The sequence below is a fragment of the Spinacia oleracea genome, chromosome 4 (assembly GCF_020520425.1).
Source record: "Spinacia oleracea cultivar Varoflay chromosome 4, BTI_SOV_V1, whole genome shotgun sequence".
NCBI classification, from domain to species: Eukaryota; Viridiplantae; Streptophyta; class Magnoliopsida; order Caryophyllales; family Amaranthaceae; genus Spinacia; species Spinacia oleracea.
In genome coordinates this window covers 168,044,035-168,064,701 of record NC_079490.1, presented here as the reverse complement: position 1 = coordinate 168,064,701, position 20,667 = coordinate 168,044,035, and the positions used below count along the sequence as shown (strand labels likewise).

The window sequence follows — 20,667 nt, the reverse complement described above, 5'->3', positions numbered from 1 at the left end:
AATAAGTTTTTTTCAAATATTTTCACACACAAATAAGTCTATTTCAGACAAAATAAGTTTTTTTCAGATAAAATAAGTTCAGATAATTTCAGTTAAGTTCAGATAAATTCAATTAAATTCAGATAATATAAGTTCAGTCAAAATAAGTCCAATAAAACGAAGCCCCTATTATATAGATTGTGCACACATGTACAAGTTAACCCCATTGGCCAAAGAATTGCAAGATTTGGAGAGGAACCGTTCCTGTTTGCGAGAAGAAGCTTGTGAAGTTGTGAGGTGTGACCGGGCGACCGGCTGGTCCACCACAAGCTGCCATCGCACTAGAGCTGTCAAAAACTGACCCGACCCGAGAAACCGACCTGAACCGACCTGGATTTTTAAGGATCCGGACCCGACCCGATACCCGAAATTTGGTTAAAATAGAAAACCCGTAACCCGACCGTATCAAACCCGTTAAAACCGACGACCGATTTCGACCCGTTAATGCATGACCCGGACCTGAACCTGATACCCGACCGAAATATAACCGATAACAAAACTGAGTCAGCTTACCCGACCGAAAAATGACCTGAACCGATTCAACACCCGACCCGATGTCAACCCGAAACCGATTATAACCCGATGAAACCTGTTATTGACTCAATTCGTGACAACCCGTTACCTGATTTTACGTGACCTGTTGACAACCCGATTTGTCATTTACCTAACTAAATAATAACTTGAATCAAGTTAATATTATTTTTTATAATTACCTAACCTAGAACAAGTGAAAAGCGTGAAACCAAATTTAACCAAATTTATAAAAGTTAATTATAAGGTTAAAACTTGACTAATCCTGATAGCTATCGTACGCGGTCTTAACCCGTGTCCGATACCCGACCTGAATTTTAACCGACCCGATAATTATCCGATCTAAACTTGACCCGACTCGTTAAGACCCGAACCCGTAATTGTACCCGACTAGAAAAAGACCCGACCCGAACCCGAACCGAACTCGACCTATACCGAAATGGGAAAATAACCCAACATGACCCGATAAATATTCAACCTGACCGAACCCGACCTGAACCCGACTTGCACCCGATGATAAAATGACCCGACAAGACCCGACCAGATCATGACCCGAGACCCGAGATGAGCAGACCTGGACCCGACTCGAGTAACCGTTTTGACAGCTCTACATCGCACCATATAAATAATCGTCGTCTACCTTTCCTTCCTTTTTTTTCTCCCTCTCAAACTCAACACTCAAACTGATTCCAGAAATGGCAGGAGCAACCTCAACTAGCGCGAGCACATCTCCCACCGCCGAACCACCGCAATCCAGCTTAACCTCCCTTTCCCCTCCATCAATAGCGATGGCTTGCGGCGATTCTTCGTCACAACTCTCCTCCGCCACTTCTACGCAAACCTTGTCGTTCTCTTCCGGAAACCCTAGAATCGAAGAAACTCGCGGTGTCATACATTTCTTCTCCGACGATGTCACTTCTTCCTCCTCCCTCTCCGAACTCCCGGTATACCCTCTCTATCCATTTCCTATTTGTACATCTTTGCTGAGAATTTTCGCAGATTGTATGAATTTGGGGCTTTGATTGGTCTAAATGAGTTCCTACTTTTGATATTAGAGCTTTGTGGATTCGTTTATTTTTGGTTGATATTGTGTTGTTACAATATTTGATGGCGCTAAATAATTTGGATTAAGTGTATATTGAATCATCAATGCTGAAAATGTAGTTTTGTATCAAAATTATGCAAATTCGACCTCAAGATTTGGGCAATTTAGCTCTTGTTATCTAATGTGCATATGATTTTCAAAATATATTTGCAATTGTTGGGGGTAAGAGTGTGATTGATCCTATTTGCAATTGTATGATCAAGATTGTGTCCTCGCTCAACCCTCCTTGTTCTACAGTAGATTGGAGTCTTTTTAAATTTTTGGAATTCTGGTATATTACGATCTTGCTAGATAGTTTACTGCCTCCATCATGGATTTCCTTCTCTAATGGACATATTGTGGTCCTCGGAGTTAGTCTTTGTTCATTTGTAATTATGTAGTACATCATCCAGTAATTTTAAACTTTAGATTGTTAAAACCCTACATATTTTAGTCAAACTTCTTATCTTTGACATTTCATATGAGAAGGTATTTCAGGAAGGAGGAATTGCATTTTTACTAATAATTTATCTGTCGAAGTGGGTGATTGGTGTGGTGAAAAGGATAACAATTTCTTTGAAGTCTTAGCGGTGAGGCTGTTCTTCATTTTGGTTATGTGTAAATGTGTAGTGTTATTGTTGGGAATCAAAGTTATAGACGGATGTCTTGCTTTTGAATTCTTACAAGACACTTTCGGTTGTTTCTCCAGTATGATGATAGGGTGACTCTCCATGATGAAATCTAATGAGGGGCATCATACTCCATCATGACTTTGAATGTGGTATTGTTGGGGATGTTTGAATTCGATAATTATTTTATCCAGAGAGTGATTACTAGGATACTGTAAAACAAACTAATCGCATAACAGTCTTGGAAGAGCACCTTTTTGCAGTTGTTTAGGGTATCAGGACAAAATGGAGGGTGATCGAGGGTTAACTCTAGCAGTAATTTTAGCTTGGTATCAATTTGTTTTCATGGACTTTCCTTGCAGACGTGCTGTAATGTTTATAAGGTTCCTTAATGATAAGTGGCAAGTTCTAGGGCATTGATAATTTCCCATTGGAACTAGTTTTTAGAGAAAGGATATTATGCAATTTCAATCCTACTGAATGATTTCCAATATGAGATTATGAGTTGGTCCTAACCCACACATGATGATGCTTAGGTTGGGAGAAAACCTCTTGCATGTGTTCTTGGAGTTCCAAATCACATGACATATGCAGATTTTTGCCGGTTTTCTGGTTCTTTTATTCAACATATGCTTGAAATGCGAATTGTCAGGTGAGAAAACGTCTTAATGGCTTTCTTGTGATTTTTAAAATAATTTATGCCCACTTATGATTGTGTTTTGAGTTTCCGACTGCTTTGTGTTGTGTCTAGGAATGATGAAATGGAGGACAGATATATTGTTCTGGTTAAATTTGACAGTCAGGAGTCAACAGATGGGTTCTACAAGCATTTCAATGGGCAAACATTTTCATCTCTAGAGGTTGTTTTTTCAACTTTTTTTGCTCCAAGTATATGCAAAGTTTTTCAATATCTTTTTTAGTAAGTTCTGACTGCGTATTTATCTAGCCAGAAGCTTGTCATGTGCATTTTACCATTGATGTGCAATACACGGGCTCTATTGAACGTGGACAAGCTTCTCTTCTGAATTCGACTGAGCAGCCTACATGTCCAGTATGTTTAGGTATGTGGGTTTAATGGCATTCCCCTATATTTTATTCACTACTTCTGTAGATCTGTTGCAAGTATTGCATTGAATAATTTCCAAAGAACTAAAGTAAACATTAATTAAATGGAACTTCTTTGCCTTTTTCTTTTTCCTAGCAGCTTAATCTTCTAATCATTAGTTTTTTAGACCGTCGGGGTGATTTTTTAATTTTAAAAAGAGAATGAATTAGGAACTTGATGAAAAAATGAGGTGGCGGAGGAAATGACGAAGTTAATTGTCCGGAAAAGGTCAAAAGATAGGGAAGGGGAACATTTGGAGGAGGAGGAGAAAAGATAAGGAAAGAGGGAGATGATGAAGAAAAATAGGAAATGGAATTACAAGGGGAGGACACGTGGAATGCGAAATGTCTTGTTATAAATTATTAGTATAGTTATGTTGCTTCGAGCAAACTAGAGTAGAACAATACTCCCATGGAAAAAGGGGCATTGTATGGGAGGTAAGATGTGAGATACATAATTCTAGATTTTTTTTTAACCCTATGCAACCTTTTTTGGTTGGTTGTTGTTATGGTCTAAAAAATGCAGATTATTCTGCTACTGTTACTGTTTAAAGTCGATAGCTAGGCCTTAAAAGTGAAAACGGTTGTTTTCTCCAGCAGGTGAATTGTTTCTTGCTTTTATTTGGATTGATATGGGTGTCATAACATCCATAGACTCCATACATACTGGAGGATGTTATTGTATGTGTTGCTACTCGGCTTTGTTATACACTGTTGGCGACCAAATTGTGCTTTTCTTTTACTCAGCCCAGAATATACTTTCACTGTAGTATCTTACTTTCTATACTGGCTCTTTACTGGTATGTGTGCAATAGCAAAAAAAGATTTCCAAATTATCTTGGCATTCTTTTGACCCTAAAGGGCCTAAACCATGATCTGAAAGATTTGACCAATCTTTAAGAGAAGACAATTCCAAAAAGGCCCTCATTACCCTCGCTATTCAATAACAGTGTAGTACTTCCCGAATTTGTACATAGCCATCTTGAAATATAGACCTCCAAGGCTCCAAGGCTTTTTCATGTTTAGGACAGCAGTTGAAGCGCAAGCTAAATGTTTTGCCTTCAGATGTCAGTAGAAAGAAAATATGTTGTAAAGACTAAGTTGATGTTGGTCTGTGAGTTGTTGGAATAGACCTGACAACTATCAACTCGCAATATCCCTTTTCAGGAAATGGTTAATAAAGTGGAGGAAGCAAGCAAGTGAATGCATACACATTTTTCTGGTTCCCTTCATCAACATGCTTTGTGAAAATGGAAATTTAAGAGACACTAATGCTATGAAGGGTATTAAACGACAGAGATATGAAGAAAATGAGACTGGAGAGTCAAGGAAAAGCAACAGTGTTTAAAGAAATTCTGTCCCATATCCTTGTTCTAAAATTTCACTGTACCTACAGATAGTTTGGTGCCTGAGATGTCAATTTACAGGGACTCACATAGTGACATAAAGCCCTGCCTTTACGCACCACAACTTGAAGGCCGTTCTCATTCTTAATTAGTGTGAGGCAAAGCAAGCCTGATCCAAGGGAATGCTCTGTAGCCAGACTAAGGCAATATTCTCGGATTAAACGTTCCAAGACCCAACTACTTTCTCTTTTGGATTCCACACCTTCTCCCACCCTACCAAATGATGTCAGACTTCTATAGATAACCTGATATAAGGAAACTCCCCACGGTCCTTTTGGTTTGTTTAGTAGTCCCTCCGTCCTTGAACGATTACTCTGTATACCATAAATGGATGTCCCTTTTTGTTTGCCTCATACCTTATTTGGTTTGTGGTCCTCACATGTCTTTCCTCACACACTATTATTTAATTAAGGTAAAAGATAAATCTACCTACCTACTTGCTTTTGAGTTTGCTCAACTCTTAAAAAAGTGAACAAAAACATTTGGGGCAATCTTTTAGGGATGGAGGGAGTACTTTTGTGACAATACCAGTACAAAGTTTGTTAAATTTCTGGATATTATTATAAATATTTCATCATATCGGCTTTAACTAATTGCATCTGACAAACACAAACCCTATTTCCCACACTGGTCAAACTAGGAGGGTGTTGAATTTATTCAGTTACTCTTCTCCAGATTGAAGTTGTGATGCACCTTCTCCACGATTAACCTTAAAAGATTAGACACATCTATCAATTGAAGGTTGGTCCTAATGAGGTAACATTGGCGGTTACCTTGCACATTTGTTGTGGGTGGTTTTTGAAAATTGATGGGGTGAATATTTCTTAAATGATTATCCAAAGTCAAATTTCTGGATCACATTTCAGAAGTGCACGACTTTTTTGTCACTTATGACTTGTTTACACACAAGCATATACTTGTTCAATTATGGTGCACAGACATACATGTATGTTACAATAAATATTAACATGGAAATTACCATAGGGCTTGTCTTCTTTAAATTTGTCCCATGGCTTTGACGGGCTTTCTGAATGTTCTGGTATGGCAGAGAGATTGGATCAAGAAACCGGTGGAATTCTCACAACCATTTGTAATCATTCTTTCCACTGCTCCTGCATCTCTAAGTGGACAGATTCTTCTTGTCCTGTAAGTTTTTCAAGAGATTCTTCTTGTCCTTTTAAGTTTTTCAATAGTTCATTACCTTCCCCTGAACTCCAAGAAGCCAAGAGTGATGGTTGACTTGTAGGTTTCTTGTTTTGTGATTTTGCTAACTTGAGAATTGTTCGGAAATTCATTTATCATTACTTTCCCTTTCCTATTAGGGAGCCTATATATATGTCGTCTCTCAGTTACGTGTTACTAAGATTTTGCTCTTCTATTTATTGACCTGTTATGATCACCATCTAGGTTTGTCGATATTGTCAACAGAAGCCTGATAATTCAACGTGTTTCGTTTGCCAAACCTCGGAGAATTTGTGGATATGTGTAATATGTGGTTTTGTGGGCTGTGGAAGGTAATAATTTTGTTCTTAAATAATGCAATTATAGTTCAATCACAGAGTTTCAAGTTCCTTGCTATTCTGAAACTGTTCCTATTATTCAAACTGCCAAGGGAATGTAACAAAGAATACAAACATTATAAATACACCTGTAAAAAAAGCCAATATATTCTAATTGTCTAAATTTTCTGACCAGGAAGCGTTTGATCCAGGTATAAAGAGGGCCATTCTATAATGCATTGGAAAGAAACACAGCACTGCTATTCCCTGGACTTGGAAACTCGGCGTGTTTGGGATTATGTAGGCGACAACTATGTTCACCGTTTGATACAGTCAAAAACTGATGGAAAGTTAGTTGAGCTAAATGTTCCATGTTCACATGCTGCGCATGGCTGTGGAAGCTTTGAGTGCGGTGGAGATCCTGGCATTGACGATGCTATCGTAAATAGTAAAGTTGAAGCTGTATGTTTTTTCTTCTTCTTTAATTTAAGTTAGAGATCTTTGGTTTGTTCTGCAAATTGCAGATATTGATTTTCCCTGGCCGTGGTTTGTCTTACCAGATTGTAAATGAATACAATGAGCTTCTTTCCACACAGCTTGAGAATCAAAAATTGGTGAGGCCACCTACAGTAAAAGTGTGATTCTTGCTCGTTGCATTTCTTTCTTATGTTTCTTGATTTGATGAGATCATTTTCTTGGTGTGCATTTGCAGTATTTTGAGTCTTTATTGCAAGAGATTAAAGAAGAGACTGAAAAAGATATAGCTGAAGCTGTAGACAAGGCTGTGAGCTTGAAATTGCAGAAATTGCAAGCAAAAGTGGATAGATGTATGAAAGAAAAGAAATTTCTGGATGAGGTATGTATCTGCGTCAGCCTTTGCTCATTTGATTAGATAGATGTCTTGTGCTAGCTCCCTGTTATTCATCAATGTTAGTGTTTATTCTTGGCTGTTTTTCCGTAAATGAACTCAGATCCTTGTGTTCAATGATTGCCTGCAGATTAATGAAAATCTGTTGAAAAATCAAGAGATCTGGAAGGCCAAGATACAGGAAATTGAGGGAAGGTAAAGCCAATGTCTAACCTTGGTTCTTTGTCATATACTCAATTTTGACTGTGGAAACCATTCAGACAGTTGTTGCTGTAAGGATCTTCTTTCTATTAAGTTCCCATCTTATATTCCAAGACCTTTCATTCTACAACATCACCTGCATACACCAATCACTAACACAAAGTGATTTTGTTTTAAGTTTATGATGTATCAAAGTCAGGAGATGTTGTGTGATGAGATATAAATAGTGACACATGAATACATGATACTAATCCTTGTTGACCTTCTGGGATTTTGTGTCATTTTTTACCTAATGTAAACTCTTGTTTGTTCTGATGTTTCTGATTACAACATCGCAAGCTGATTAGGAAATAAGACTGACGAACCCGAGGGGCAGGTTGTGTCTGAATGGGTTTAGTTGATCGTTAGAAACTTAGAATGTGTGTGCTTCCAGCACTTGTCATAGGAATCAGATGCCCAATTTGCAGAATGATAACACGGTTCAATTCCGGACTATGTTATGAATCCCTTTTCTCATCGTTATTGGGGAGTCTTGTCCAAACTTAACGTCAATACTTGTAGTCTTTTCCTAAACTAGTAAAGTAAGTGATTTTGTGCTTACATTATACTCGCTAAATGCCTCATCAGAGGTAGTTGTTGTAGATGTTTATTTAAATGCTACTTCTATAATGTATTGGAATTTCAGAATAATGCTTCTTGATCTAGTGTGATAACCGGATTTTGTTTTCGCAATTGTTTTTTTTTCTTTTCTTTTCTTTTTTCTTCTGTTGAGGAGATTAGTAACGTGGCGGGTGAGTCAATGGAAGGCGCGTTTAAGACTAATACGGGGTTGTGATAAAATAAACCCCTGGGACTGGGTGGTGTCCCTTTTTCTCGTGGCATTTATAGGATTAAAATTATAGGTAGAGTGCTCATTTTGTTTACATTATTTTCACTGTACTGAAATCTGGCAAGTTGCTCACTCTCCATGATAGACTTCTACTTTCTACACGGGGATGAAGTTTTTGTCATCCTAAATGAATGTATCTCATTTTTGCTGCTTGTATCCTTATGGAAATTAGTTGTTTCTTTTGCAAGTAGAATGATATTACATAGGGTTAAAGAAATTTAACATATTTTGCATTTTTGCGTACTAATTTTATATTGCTGCAGGGAGGAGAAAGCTGTGAGACTGAAGGATGATAAAATACGAGTTCTTGAAGAACAGGTTTGTGATTTTTGTTAAATTGGCACGTCTTCCAGGAGGCTGCTTCTGATCAATAGATGATAAATCTGTTTTTTTTTTCTTTTTTTGCTATATTTTGCAGCTCAAAGACTTGATGTTACACCTTGAAGCAGGGCAAGCAGTGGAGCAACTATCCGTAGCTGATGAAGTAGATGATGGTGCTGTTTTGAAGTTAGGAGGCGAATCCTCAACTACAAAGGCTACCAATTCCAAAAACCGGAAGAAGAGGTGAAATAATTAGTTCATATACGTCAATACTCGCATTGAGTGATGGGACTTTTGTTAGTACAGATACTCATATTGGAATGGGTGAACCAGAGTTTGTTACTTGTAAATATGAATGGTTGTTTTGGTAGTTGTTTTAGATAAGAATACAAACAAAATGGTCTTCACTGGCATTTAGTCTCTCTTAAACAGTGTATATTCTGTTAGTATTCTGCCCTTGATGATTCTGGTGATGTTTCCGTTACATTGTTTAGCTGTTGCTTATGCCAGACTAACCAGAGTTCAGCTGTTTTACTAGATTAACGGTGTGGTCTTTGAGATGAAAGGATACTATACTTGAACGACTGTTTTTGCTACTTGATTTACTACGTGAAAGATATGATTTACTACTCGAAAGAAATGATTTACTATCATGATTTACTGCATGATTTACTACTTGAAAGAAGTGATTTGCTGCATGATTTACACCTCTTATCACATACAGAGAACTTCATACGAAGTAGTAAAGATAAGTAGATAACGCTCTTAAGACGATTTAAAGTAATTCTTGATCAGTTGCGCAAGGATTTTGATTTTGATTTTGCTAACAATTAAAGTCTCAACCCAATCAAAGCATCAAACACTCAAACACATTAAAATCCATTTACAAATGGTTTTTAAATAAATAAATACGCGATACTCACTCCACTTAGAATGTAAGAGCGTTGTAAAGACACATTAAAATCCATATACAAATATTTTTTAAATAAATAAATACGCGATACTCACTCCACTTGTCTCTTTGGAATGTAAGAGCGTTGTAAATTCAAATGGCACATTCGTCAGTATCAAATTTGGTAATATAATCATGCATACAGGAAGTCAACAACAAATCTCAAAACCAAGTGTGTCTTGACCTAGTGGAAAGGATTTCACCTTCCAACCAAAAGGTTGGGGGTTCAATCCCCACTAGGGACACTTTGAGGGAGGGTTTCCCTTATCACTCCCCCCACTCTCAAAGTGTCTAGCCTGTTAACCCGGGCGGGTTGACCCGTGCGGGGTTTCGACCCGATAGGGCTATTCATCCTTACCTTGCAAAAAAAATCTCAAATATTTTTAACCTAAATAATAGATAGATAATTTTCCATAACAACAACAACAAATTTAAATAAAAATCAAAACACAAGATATAATATACCGAGTAGTATTATTTGTAGTCTAGATTCTAGAAGCCCGGATCTAAGCTAACAAATCCCTCCTACATTAATGCATGATCAAACAACCAAAAACCCCCACCATTAACTTCATTTTAACCCTAATAACATTCAACAACAAAATCATAAAACAAATCCCATTAAAACACAACAAAGAAAACTCTCAAAAACAACCATGTTAATTCCATTGTATAGAGTAGCTGGTCCCTCAGAATACCTAGCCATTACAGGATGGTCCATCAAAGACATCAAACTAGCCAAAAAAGCTCTAATCCTCCCTGGTCAGCTCTACGTACGGGTCAATGTCTCACCGGTTAACTACACCTTCGAGGTTCAAGCCATGAGTGCCGAAAAGCTGCCCTTCTTGCTGCCCGCCGTCTTCACTATCGGGCCCCGTGTCGAGTCCGAAGAAAGCCTCATTCTTTATGCTAAACTCATGGCACCACATGACATGACGTCGAACCATGTACATGAACTTGTACAGGGGATTATTGAAGGTGAAACTCGAGTTCTCGCGGCTTCGATGACAATGGAGGAAGTGTTTAAGGGGACTAAAGAGTTTAAGAAGGAAGTGTTTGATAAGGTTCAGTTGGAGTTGAATCAGTTTGGGTTGATTATCTATAATGCTAATATTAAACAACTTGTTGATGTTCGTGGACATGAATATTTTTCTTATTTGGGTCAGAAAACTCAGATGGAAGCTGCTAATCAGGCTAAGGTAATTTTGATATATATCTTGATTTTTGTAAATTTATTTTTCTTTCTTTCATGCCAAAATGTTTGTATTAGGCAGTTATTTTTATGGATCATACACAATGAAGTCTGAGATTTTACACATGATTATTAGTCTTAGAATTGAAAGATAATTAGTATCTTATTACTTCTTGCTCCTTTTTTGTTTGATTGGTGACAATGACGATCTCCTACGACGATTCATGTTAGTCGACCCCAAATCATTTTGGGACTAAGGCTTTGTTGTTGTTGTTGTAATTGAAAGATAAGTATGTGAAATAGACCTGTCAAAACTGATCTGACTTTTGCGACCAAGGAGGGAGTATTTTCCCATCTTAGACATGTTTTTACAAAAACATCTCAGACCATAATAAGTTAAAATATGGTATTCATAAGTTTAAAAATGGTACTCATAAGATCGAAACTGGTATTCGAAAGTTCAAAAATGGTGTTCATTTCTCAAATATGGTACTCAAAATTTTCAAAATAATTGTGTAATTACCGCCTAGCCCTCATATATGTGTTTGGAAACACATCTCTGAGACGGACCTTTCTGCCGTCCACGACCAAGACTCTAGCAATCATTACGCTTGAAATGACAAAATGAGATTATGAGAACTTTTGTGCACGGATTTAGCATTTCTATCTGTCTATGTATTACTATGTTTATTATTCAATCTGATTATAAATATTTGTAACAGTTTGACTTTTGCATTATTCATACATTAACTTTGACCAAACTTTCTTACTAATATATAAAAATCAAATGTTATTGTATAATATGTTGTTGGATTACTCCTAATGTAAATTTTCAAATATCAACTATTTACATATTTTACTACTCACTATTTTATGTAATTGCATATAATTACGGTCAAACTAGTGTCTTGGCAAGTGTGTCAGTCAAACTGTTGCAAGTATTTAAGAACAGATGAAGTATAACTTGAATCACAAGGAACATTTTGTATACTGGTTAATGTAAACGTGTTGAAAATGATAATCCTGCAACAACAATGTTTCTTATGCTAATTAAGCCTTAAATTAATCATGCATCCATGTTATTAAAGATATTTTGGAACCTAAGAGACTGATTCTAGCATCTGCATGTACTTTTAAGGTGGATGTTGCAGAAGCAAAGATGAAGGGAGAAATAGGATCAAAGTTAAGGCAAGGGCAAACAGCACAAAATGCAGCAAAAATTGATGCAGAAACCAAGATTGTATCTACACAAAGGGATGGAGAAGGTCAAAAGGAGGAAGTTAAGGTTAGGAGTGAGGTTAAGATATTTGAGAACCAGAAAGAGGCTGATGTTGCTAAAGCAAGTGCTGAATTGGCTGCCCTAAAGGCGGAGTGGACCAAGGCGGCTCAGCTGGCGGAGGTTGAGGCTAAGCAGGCGGTTTCGATTCGAGAGGCTGAGCTTCAGGTCGAGGTGGAGAAGAAGAATGCTCTTACAAGGACTGAAAAACTTAGGGCTGAACTTCTTAGTAAGGCCACTGTTGAGTATGATATTAAGGTACTAATTTCTAATAAGGCTTTGCTAATTTTGTTTATAAGAGTACGGAGTAAACCTGGTTATTGGGTAGGGTAGCCCAATGGGTATAGGACTCGGATCATGTTAATACCGTTCTTACTGGGTAGGGCGGGGTTCTTATTGGACATAGTCAATATATGGCCGAACTTATAACACAATAATTTTGAAAACTAAAATAGGATAGCCATGATAAAGGCCGCAAGTTGCGACAATTAGTTGTCGCAATCTTACGTGTCAGAGTTTAATTGATACGTACATATAGGCGTCACGTAAGCTCTGCGTCATCAGAATATTTTTACTATCAATGCAATATTTTTACTATAAAAATATGTAAATAAGTTAGTCAATATAAAGAAGGAAACAAATTAGAATATTAAGATTTTCCTACCTTTTTTAAAAAAAAACATGTATAATAGGTTATATAAGTTAAATATTTTAGTTTCCAATTTAAATCACGACACGTAAGCATGTTAGTCATCATTGTGACACGGCTTAAAGGTCGCATGTTGCGACCTTTATCATTTTCGTATAAAAAATTATATGGATAACTTTGTATTCACTTGTATTCGCATACGACTCTTTTTCATTTTTCTTTGGTCGTATATTGACCCATTCACTATCGGCCCGCTATTGACCCGCGACCTGCTTTGATCCGCCCTTTATTGACCCGCTAAAATTTACCCTTTCATTACCCAACCCGCTTTTGACATGCACCGACCATGACCCGACCCGTCCAATAACTAAGTCTAGTACGGAGTATGTATATGATCATGTAATTTTGGATAACAGGTACAAGAAGCAAACCGAAACCTATACAACAACCAAAGAGAAGCAGATGCAAACCTATACGAGAAGCAAAAGCAAGCAGAGGCAGAGAAAGCATCAGCAGATGCAGCTTTCTACACTCGACAGCAAGCAGCTGATGCAGGCCTCTACGGAAAAAAGAAAGATGCAGAAGGAATTGTGGCACTTGCTCAAGCTCAAGGATTTTACATTAGTACCCTTCTTAAAGCCCTTGATGGAAACTATGCTGCTTTAAGAGACTACATGATGATAAACTCTGGAACATTTCAAGAAATGGCAAAGATTAATGCAAATGCTGTTCAGGGTTTGCAACCAAAGATCAGTATTTGGTCATCAGGGTCGTCGTCTGGTGGTGGTGCAACCGGAAGTGGGTCTGTTTCGGGTGGGTCTATGAGAGATGTAGCCGAGGTCTATAGTATGTTGCCACCACTATTGAAGACGGTTCATGAACAAACTGGGATGTTGCCACCTGCTTGGCTAGCCACTTTGACTGATACTGATCAAGGAAAGGGTTCTGTTGCTGCAGTTACCAAGTGAAATTCTGACCTTTGAATTAATTCTAGAATTTTTCAGTTATGTTTTGAGCATCATATGTTTTTGTTACTCTAGTTTCTTGTTAATATGATGTCTTAGGAATAATTTACCTGTTTACAGTGTGGACCTGGGATCTTTTATAGTTGTGTTTTATTTTTCTCTGTGTCAATTTCTCCAGTACAACTGCAAAGATCATGTTGCCTGTGAAAGTTATTGGAACATCATATCTTGATGTTACTAGTATGAACCTGCTACCCTTGAGAGCCTGTTTGGTCATGACTAGACCTGGTTATCTGCCGGGTCGAGTCATGGTCGGTGTGGGTCAAAAACGGGTCGTGGAAAGGGTCAGTTTTAGCGGGTCGATAATGGGCGTCACGGGTCGCTAGTGGGTGGGTCAATAAATGAAAAATGAAATAAAAAAGAGCTATGTGCAAGTACAAGCGAATACGAAGCTATACGCATAACTTTTTGTATCATTACTATTTTAGTTTTATGACCATTTCCGATAGAGCCAAAGATTAATTTGTTCTTTTGGCTGTGAGATGTAATGGACTAAATCAAAATGGCTCTTAAACCTCTTGGCTTCCTTTCCACGAAGTAGAAGATGGTTGTCCCGTTATCGTTTTTGGGTCAATTGGAAACAACCTCTCTGCAATTGCAGGGTTAAGGTTGCGTACGTCCGACCCCCCTTACTCCGCTTCTTGCGGGAGCCTCTTTGAGGCAATGCGGTAATGATAATGATAATGAAGATTCTTAGAATTACTAAATCATTTTCCTCTTTATTCAGCAACAAACCAAAAACCGACAGAAGATATACCTAGCCAATGATAATCAGAAGTAAATGAGAAAGCTAAACAGTTCACAAATTCTGTTCTGAAGTTTGCACAACCATGAGCCAATTTCTGTAGTTTGTCTTAAACAAGTAAAATTGATTTTACTAATATCATCAAGGTTTGATAGAATTGTTATAGCTATCGGCGAGGCATTACAAGAGAAGAACAAATTCTTAATGGTATTTAAACCATTCTTTTCTCAAAAGTGCAGCTCTAGCTAGAAGTGGTGTTAGGTATGCAAAAGAAACAACACAACTAACTGCAATGAATTCGAACTTTGGAAAAAGAAATTTACCTTATAATCTCCATTGACGTCAACTATAATCAAACCACCTTTTCAGCTTCCTCAATACTTACTGGAATTCCAATATCTAATCTCATAGTTGGCATATATTGCTCGGGAACTGCAGCCCCAGCTTGAACACACAATTCCACCACTGCAGGTGCCTGACCATAATAGCTTCGAAGTTCCCGCTTCATTGGAGGACCATTAACATCAGGAACATGCCACACGTATCGGGGTGGTATCAGATCATTAAGAACCGCCCTTTGCCAGCCGTGCTGTCCATTCCGTTGCTGGTGCTTGTAGGCCCCACAGTTCTGAGCCTTGTGCCCCGAAGACCCCACGTGCACCTCGGGGCAATACCCACAAACCCTAACCGGATACATTTTCATCAACTTATTGGCCCCTTGTCTCATCCTTTCCCATGCTATGAGGGTTTCTTCGGCGAGTAAGACTGTTTCCTCAACACTAGACGGGGGTACTATTTCTGCATCAGGTATTTCAGATAATACTGTCACACTGGAATTTTCGGGTTCGGGTTCAGGATCTGGCAGATGACTTTCATCTGCATCAATAAATTCACTTTTGCCAATACGAATGATGGCCTTTCTTCGCCTCTTTGTAGGGTATCCTGTAAGATTAACACCAGCTTGGATGCAAAGTTCTACCACTGCAGGGATACGGGGAATTGAAAATCTTTCGTCATGAGCGATACGCTTCCTGAGACGGTCATCAAGATGATAAGCTTCTACAGGGACCAAAATGTCTTCCACCACAGCACTTCCCCAGTCGTGATTACCATACCGATTCGATGCTCCTGGACCCCTGCAAGACTTGAATGGGTGCCCAACGGGCCCAACATGGATTTCATTGCAGCATCTACACAGCCAAAAAAAATATTGAAAAGGAAACATAACATCACTTGTAGTAATCAGAAATTAAAAGATTTCCTAATATGACATCACCTGAGAGGTTTCTTTTCAGTCGAACCAAAATACATTTTAAGAGAGATTATATGTTTAAGTACGACTATGGCTGTTCAAATCAAAATACAACAAAACTGATGATGCTTTCAAGGTTTGACATCTGGAATCCCTCAGGTGTTTCAAGTTTCAACTAAATGAATTCAGGATAGGAAGTCCTATATATAATAAGGAGGATCTAGATAGATGAACAGTACAATCATTTCCCAGAATGAAATAAGCAGGTGCATGCAACATAATGACACTCTTCCAACTATCAGATTGTTTGAATGTTTGAGGATGTCAAGAAAAGCCAATAAGTGTTACAGCCCTTGAATTATTCAAAATTACAGGTTTAAACATTGACAAGAATCTTCTAAAGAAACTGCATGCAAAATCAAAATGCAAACTAGCAAGGAATCACTAGCCAAAATTCAGTAGTGTGTACATGCATAAGCAGATACATATAGAAACTAGCAACTTATTTAATAAAGAGTTTGACAAGAAACATTACTTGCATGCATGGAAGGTCACAACTTTCAAGAGCTTCTTCAGATTGTTTGTCAATAAAATCCTCGCATTCACTACATCATAAGCAACTGGTATTAGGCGCTTAACCAGAAGGCCATTCTTTGGTGGAGGCACAGGTCTTCTAGGTTGCCCTTTGCTATTCTTTAATCTTTCTCTGGCTGCTCGCCTCAGCTCTACTATAGGTACTGGAAAAGGCTTCTTTTCCTTCTTTGAGTAATATTTCGGCAGATCAGCATTTTGGGGATAATCATTCTTAATGACCACAGCAGAAGTATGGCTCGAACTTTGCGGTGGAATTCTATGCTTTAATAAAAGTTTGGATAGATTGCCACACACCTATTGAAAGATAAGCCGTAATATCAGTACTAGTATAAAAACCAGACAAGGAGGGAGCAAAAGATTGTAGCTTCAATCATGCACCAGAAGTCAGAAACCATAACGCATACAACGACAAAAGGTACCTTCAAATGATTAACAAAACCAAGATCATAGTAGGCATTGAGCTTCACAAACTCTGATTTTCTGATGTAGGAAACACTGAGCAAAGTATTACGACGAAGCAAGACACGTTCATTAAGGTAGCCTGAATGCATAGGGCATGCTTGTACATGAGATAAAGACCCTGTATGAACCAAAAGACGGAATTAAAGATCTATACAATGTGGGAAACATCCCAAAAAATCAAGGGCTTTACTTTTTTTTTTGTGAACTTTAACATGAAGGTAGCAACTGGATTTGACAACACATCATGCATGAACCAAGAAAAAGTTAACGGTGAATACTTCTCGGGTAACTTGTGTAGCTTTGAGTTACAAGGAAAGGTGAAATGAGACATAGAATAAAAACTAAACTTCATATAGAATGAAGAGAAGAACGTGGGTGAGCTAAAGGCTGATGAAGCTTTACTACTAACCAAGGGACTCCAAAAAACAGATGCATTTAGAGAGGTGACTCTGGTAAGTGTAAGTATAGCATTTTTACTGAAAACAGGAAACATTAAGAGAGAAGTAGCAAATGAAGCAATATGATTTGTTGTCCTGCATCCTGCTCCGCCAAGTTCTAGTACAATAAAAGAGTAAAAGGTAAAGGCATAAAGGCGGACCTCCTATCACTGGAGTCACCGAACTTGGCTGGAGAATCACCAATGGCATCCCCAGGGATGGACTGAGAAAGAATAAAAGGAACACAGAAGTAAGAGGAAAAACACATGGAAAGGTATTGCAGTAGAATGACAGCATTTCATTAACTAAAAAACAAAAGATTAACCTTTTTAACTAGCTTCTACTACCTTCCGTCAGAGGTTTATTAAAACTCCAAGATAAGTAGATAATAATAAAAGAAGACAATTTCTCTAAGCAAAAACTTTAGCACCATGATATTTTATATTGTAATTACCCAATTACTAAAGATGGCAGCTATAAACAACAGCTTTTGATTCACAATTACTTCATCTTAAATAGAAGTCTAAACCTTCAACGGAATACTATACATTTGTACTTTGTATTAGACTTGATTGGTTGTATACTTCAAGTTTAGACTGATAATTAGATAAGAAACTTTGGCGATACCTGTTCTCAATTAAATATGACCACATCATGATAAATAAATAAATAATCGTTGCTTCTTATACTTCGATTTCGTTAATTTCCCAATATCACATGAATCTTTTCATAAATTTACCCAAATCCCCCGGATAAATACAACTTATTGCGGAGTTCTACACTTCGACTTGCTACATAATGCAAAACTTGTTTACCCAACATCCCCCGGGTAAGTGAAGATTCCTGAGAAAAGTCGATCAAGCATAGTATCACACTCCTCAATACTCAGGAATATAGATGGAAATTTCATTAGAAATTTAACTCCCTACATCAAACCAAAAGGCCACTTGAAATGTTCCAACAAAGGACAATAATTATGAACTTTGATAACAAAAGAAAAACATGTAAAAAGGGTATTACTCATTAGAAGCTGAAATCAGGAACTGGCATCATAATCCAAATTTGACAATCTTACAAAAAAACAAATACTCCTTTCATTTCCCTTTTTCTTCAATTTTGACATCTTGTTACCCCCTCTAGAAACTACAACCTCCATCCGAATTCAATTGTCACATTTCTAATTCAAATTACACTATCAACACGATTATTAATTCCGAACAGAGATAGTACTATGAGTTCATTCAGTAGTGCGTAATAATTCGGAAGCATGAACAGCAAGAACCAAATTACCATCTCCAAATAAACCAGAAAAATCAGCAAATAATTCCACCTAATTCATAATTTTAATCCATACATACAAATTAAATGCCTTTCAGGAAAAAAATCACACCCATAATCACATCAATATAACTATATCAAATGTCAGACATAAATTCCAGCATTTTATAGTAATTTCAATAAGTAACATAATTTTAAAATCATACCTTCTTCTTCAATGGGAAACTTTGAACAATGAAAAGGAAAGTAAATTCAGTGTTGGCAACAGATGGGTAGCTCCAAATTCACTTCAATCGGGTGCAATTCAACTGGGTAATCTTTAATTTAATCCGGTGAATAACAAATATTGTTGGGCAATTCTTACAAATTGTTAATTGCATAAACTGAAGAATTCTGATTGCTTAGAAAATTTGGTTGAAATTAAGGAAACAGAAAAGAACACAAGGAACAGTAGAAGAAATGGAGCAAGAGGGTTGAGTTGAGGGAGATTGAAGAGGGGAGGAGGATAATGAGTAACGATATTTTGGTGTGAATGTGATAAAGCGATTTTTCTTTTTCTTTTTCTTTTTCTTTTTTCATTCTTTTTTTTTTGTTGTTGTTTTTTGTTAAAATAGCAATAATAATTAATCACCTTCCTATAAATAAAACATTTAAAGTGTGTCAATTTTGAAACAAATACAACTCTGCATGCAAGAATTTTTTAAACCTATAAAAATAGCCCGATGTTAAACAATTTTTTTAATAAAGAAAGAGAAAAAGAACCATTATGAGACCCTACTTACGAGGAGAACTTCTAATATGGTGACTTGATCGTGATTGAACATCTCATTATTTTTTCTCTCTAAAATATTTGGTTCATACAGTATGGTTGTTGAATGTTTTCATTCTCTTTTACATTTTTTTGATAGTAGTAAGAAACATCTATTTCAGGTTATTCAGTTTAGCTACACAAATCAACTTTAACTCATTTTCAAACATAACGCAATTGATGGGGCTCGAACTTGTAAGTTCCCAACCAACTTCACTAACCTGTGTTGGACTGTTAGTTATCATTCTCGTGTACATGATGTGCAAAATGATTGCATAAAATGAAGTGGAGTATGAAGTTCTAGATGCATATGTAATTTGACGTGCACACATACAATATTAAATAACAATTATGGATTAGTTATTATGTCCATGTAAGTGTAGCAAATAGAAATAGAAAGTCTATAAAATTAATAAGTGTCACAATAAAGAGGATTCATTTTGTAAGAGTAACCCTGACGAAACTTTAACTCTCGTGGCTTCTTAATTAGTCCACTATTAACATTTGAGAGTAGGGAGGAGATAAAGGGATACATACCCACTTGGACACTTGGTAAGAGTTGAACCCAAGACTACCAAGATTTAAAGTAAAAACTAGTGTGTGGCTCGGGCGATGCCCCGATTGCTACATTGAATAGTTAAAATTTTAGATTTTTCTTGAGCAAAATATTTGATAAGATACATGTATAGCATTAAGTGAAAGCATTCATTAAGTTCGTCAACTACACAAACACACTAAGTCATTTATCATGAGAAATCATTTTTCAATTGCATCATTTTACAATTTGTATAGTTTGTTTTCTAGTGGAAAAAATAAGTGATTCAAAATTAACAAACACCAAATTAGACATATGCAGTCATGCAAGGCATTTTTTGTAGTTGATGCTTATGAGACTTATGACATCATGTTTATTCATGGTTGTCCTAATTCTTTAATTTATTATTTTTTTCCAAAATAGTCAATAGAAAATAAAAAGTCACATAAAAGTTTAGTTGTTGTAAACTTCATGTTACCATTCATTTATAAATTAATATGAAGAGATAAACCACAAATGGTTGTTGGTTAAGATGGTAATGAGAGTTATCCTGACATTTTTCTCAACGCCTTTTAATATATTAGTATAGATATTAACGTATTAACTACAATTTATATAGTGCTCATTTGAAAAATCATTTAAATTTTTTATTTTGTGGTCCACAACAAGTATAAGATTTTTGTAAAGAGAAAATTAGGGTAAGAAGGTTAAATTAAAAAATTATGTTATAAGGAGTATCTTCAAACATTCAAATATTTTTTTTTAAAATGTAGTACATACGGAGTATATAATTTTTAAAAAGCCGCTCAAATTATGGAGTAATAATTTTCATTGATAACCACGATCTTATTGAAAAATTAAAAAGGCATTATCAATTGACAATTTTGTATA

At 36.7% G+C, this 20,667-nt stretch overlaps 3 protein-coding genes across 7 annotated transcripts; 2 read left to right on the top strand and 1 right to left on the bottom strand.

Moving 5' to 3' along the window:
* Window positions 1-1,217: 1,217 nt before the first annotated feature.
* On the top strand, window positions 1,218-9,108 carry LOC110801860 (BRAP2 RING ZnF UBP domain-containing protein 2). 2 transcript variants are annotated; one of them, XM_022007271.2, is made up of 12 exons: window positions 1,218-1,514; window positions 2,820-2,935; window positions 3,035-3,143; window positions 3,230-3,344; window positions 5,842-5,939; window positions 6,201-6,307; window positions 6,505-6,754; window positions 6,853-6,906; window positions 7,005-7,148; window positions 7,291-7,355; window positions 8,514-8,568; window positions 8,700-9,108. In XM_022007271.2, the coding sequence occupies exons 1-12, from the start codon at window positions 1,266-1,268 to the stop codon at window positions 8,724-8,726; spliced, it is 1,389 nt and encodes a 462-aa protein (XP_021862963.1). In that variant the 5' UTR covers window positions 1,218-1,265; the 3' UTR covers window positions 8,727-9,108. The 2 variants fall into 2 exon arrangements, with proteins under 2 accessions (XP_021862963.1, XP_021862962.1); XM_022007270.2 differs by having other exon boundaries at window positions 1,219-1,514; window positions 8,669-9,108.
* Window positions 9,109-9,541: 433 nt separating this feature from the next.
* On the bottom strand, window positions 9,542-18,964 carry LOC110801855 (APO protein 2, chloroplastic). Of its 4 annotated transcripts, none has more exons than XM_056842645.1 (6): window positions 18,640-18,963; window positions 17,317-17,378; window positions 16,676-16,836; window positions 16,198-16,550; window positions 14,734-15,600; window positions 9,542-9,881 (listed from the first exon to the last, which is right to left on the bottom strand). In XM_056842645.1, the coding sequence occupies exons 2-5, from the start codon at window positions 17,363-17,365 to the stop codon at window positions 14,763-14,765; spliced, it is 1,401 nt and encodes a 466-aa protein (XP_056698623.1). In that variant the 5' UTR covers window positions 17,366-17,378; window positions 18,640-18,963; the 3' UTR covers window positions 9,542-9,881; window positions 14,734-14,762. The 4 variants fall into 4 exon arrangements, with proteins under 4 accessions (XP_056698623.1, XP_056698624.1, XP_021862956.1 ...); XM_056842646.1 differs by having other exon boundaries at window positions 9,542-9,876; XM_022007264.2 differs by lacking the exon at window positions 9,542-9,881 and having other exon boundaries at window positions 14,505-15,600; window positions 18,640-18,964.
* On the top strand, window positions 10,108-13,760 carry LOC110801866 (flotillin-like protein 6). The gene is made up of 3 exons (XM_022007276.2): window positions 10,108-10,722; window positions 11,854-12,249; window positions 13,057-13,760. The coding sequence occupies exons 1-3, from the start codon at window positions 10,180-10,182 to the stop codon at window positions 13,606-13,608; spliced, it is 1,491 nt and encodes a 496-aa protein (XP_021862968.1). The 5' UTR covers window positions 10,108-10,179; the 3' UTR covers window positions 13,609-13,760.
* Window positions 18,965-20,667: the final 1,703 nt, after the last annotated feature.

Excerpts from the sequence above, each read along its gene's own strand:
- LOC110801855 (XM_022007264.2), bottom strand. The coding sequence starts at position 17,365 with ATGCCATTGGTGATTCTCCAGCCAAGTTCGGTGACTCCAGTGATAGGA. Across the intron at positions 16,837-17,316 it reads GGTGACTCCAGTGATAGGAG|GGTCTTTATCTCATGTACAA; the intron begins GTCCGCCTTTAT and ends TGGTTCATACAG. Across the intron at positions 16,551-16,675 it reads GTTTTGTTAATCATTTGAAG|GTGTGTGGCAATCTATCCAA; the intron begins GTACCTTTTGTC and ends ATCTTTCAATAG.
- LOC110801866 (XM_022007276.2), top strand. The coding sequence starts at position 10,180 with ATGTTAATTCCATTGTATAGAGTAGCTGGTCCCTCAGAATACCTAGCC. Across the intron at positions 10,723-11,853 it reads AAGCTGCTAATCAGGCTAAG|GTGGATGTTGCAGAAGCAAA; the intron begins GTAATTTTGATA and ends TGTACTTTTAAG. Across the intron at positions 12,250-13,056 it reads CTGTTGAGTATGATATTAAG|GTACAAGAAGCAAACCGAAA; the intron begins GTACTAATTTCT and ends TTTGGATAACAG.
- LOC110801860 (XM_022007270.2), top strand. The coding sequence starts at position 1,266 with ATGGCAGGAGCAACCTCAACTAGCGCGAGCACATCTCCCACCGCCGAA. Across the intron at positions 1,515-2,819 it reads CCTCCCTCTCCGAACTCCCG|GTTGGGAGAAAACCTCTTGC; the intron begins GTATACCCTCTC and ends GATGATGCTTAG. Across the intron at positions 8,569-8,668 it reads TACGAGTTCTTGAAGAACAG|CTCAAAGACTTGATGTTACA; the intron begins GTTTGTGATTTT and ends TATATTTTGCAG.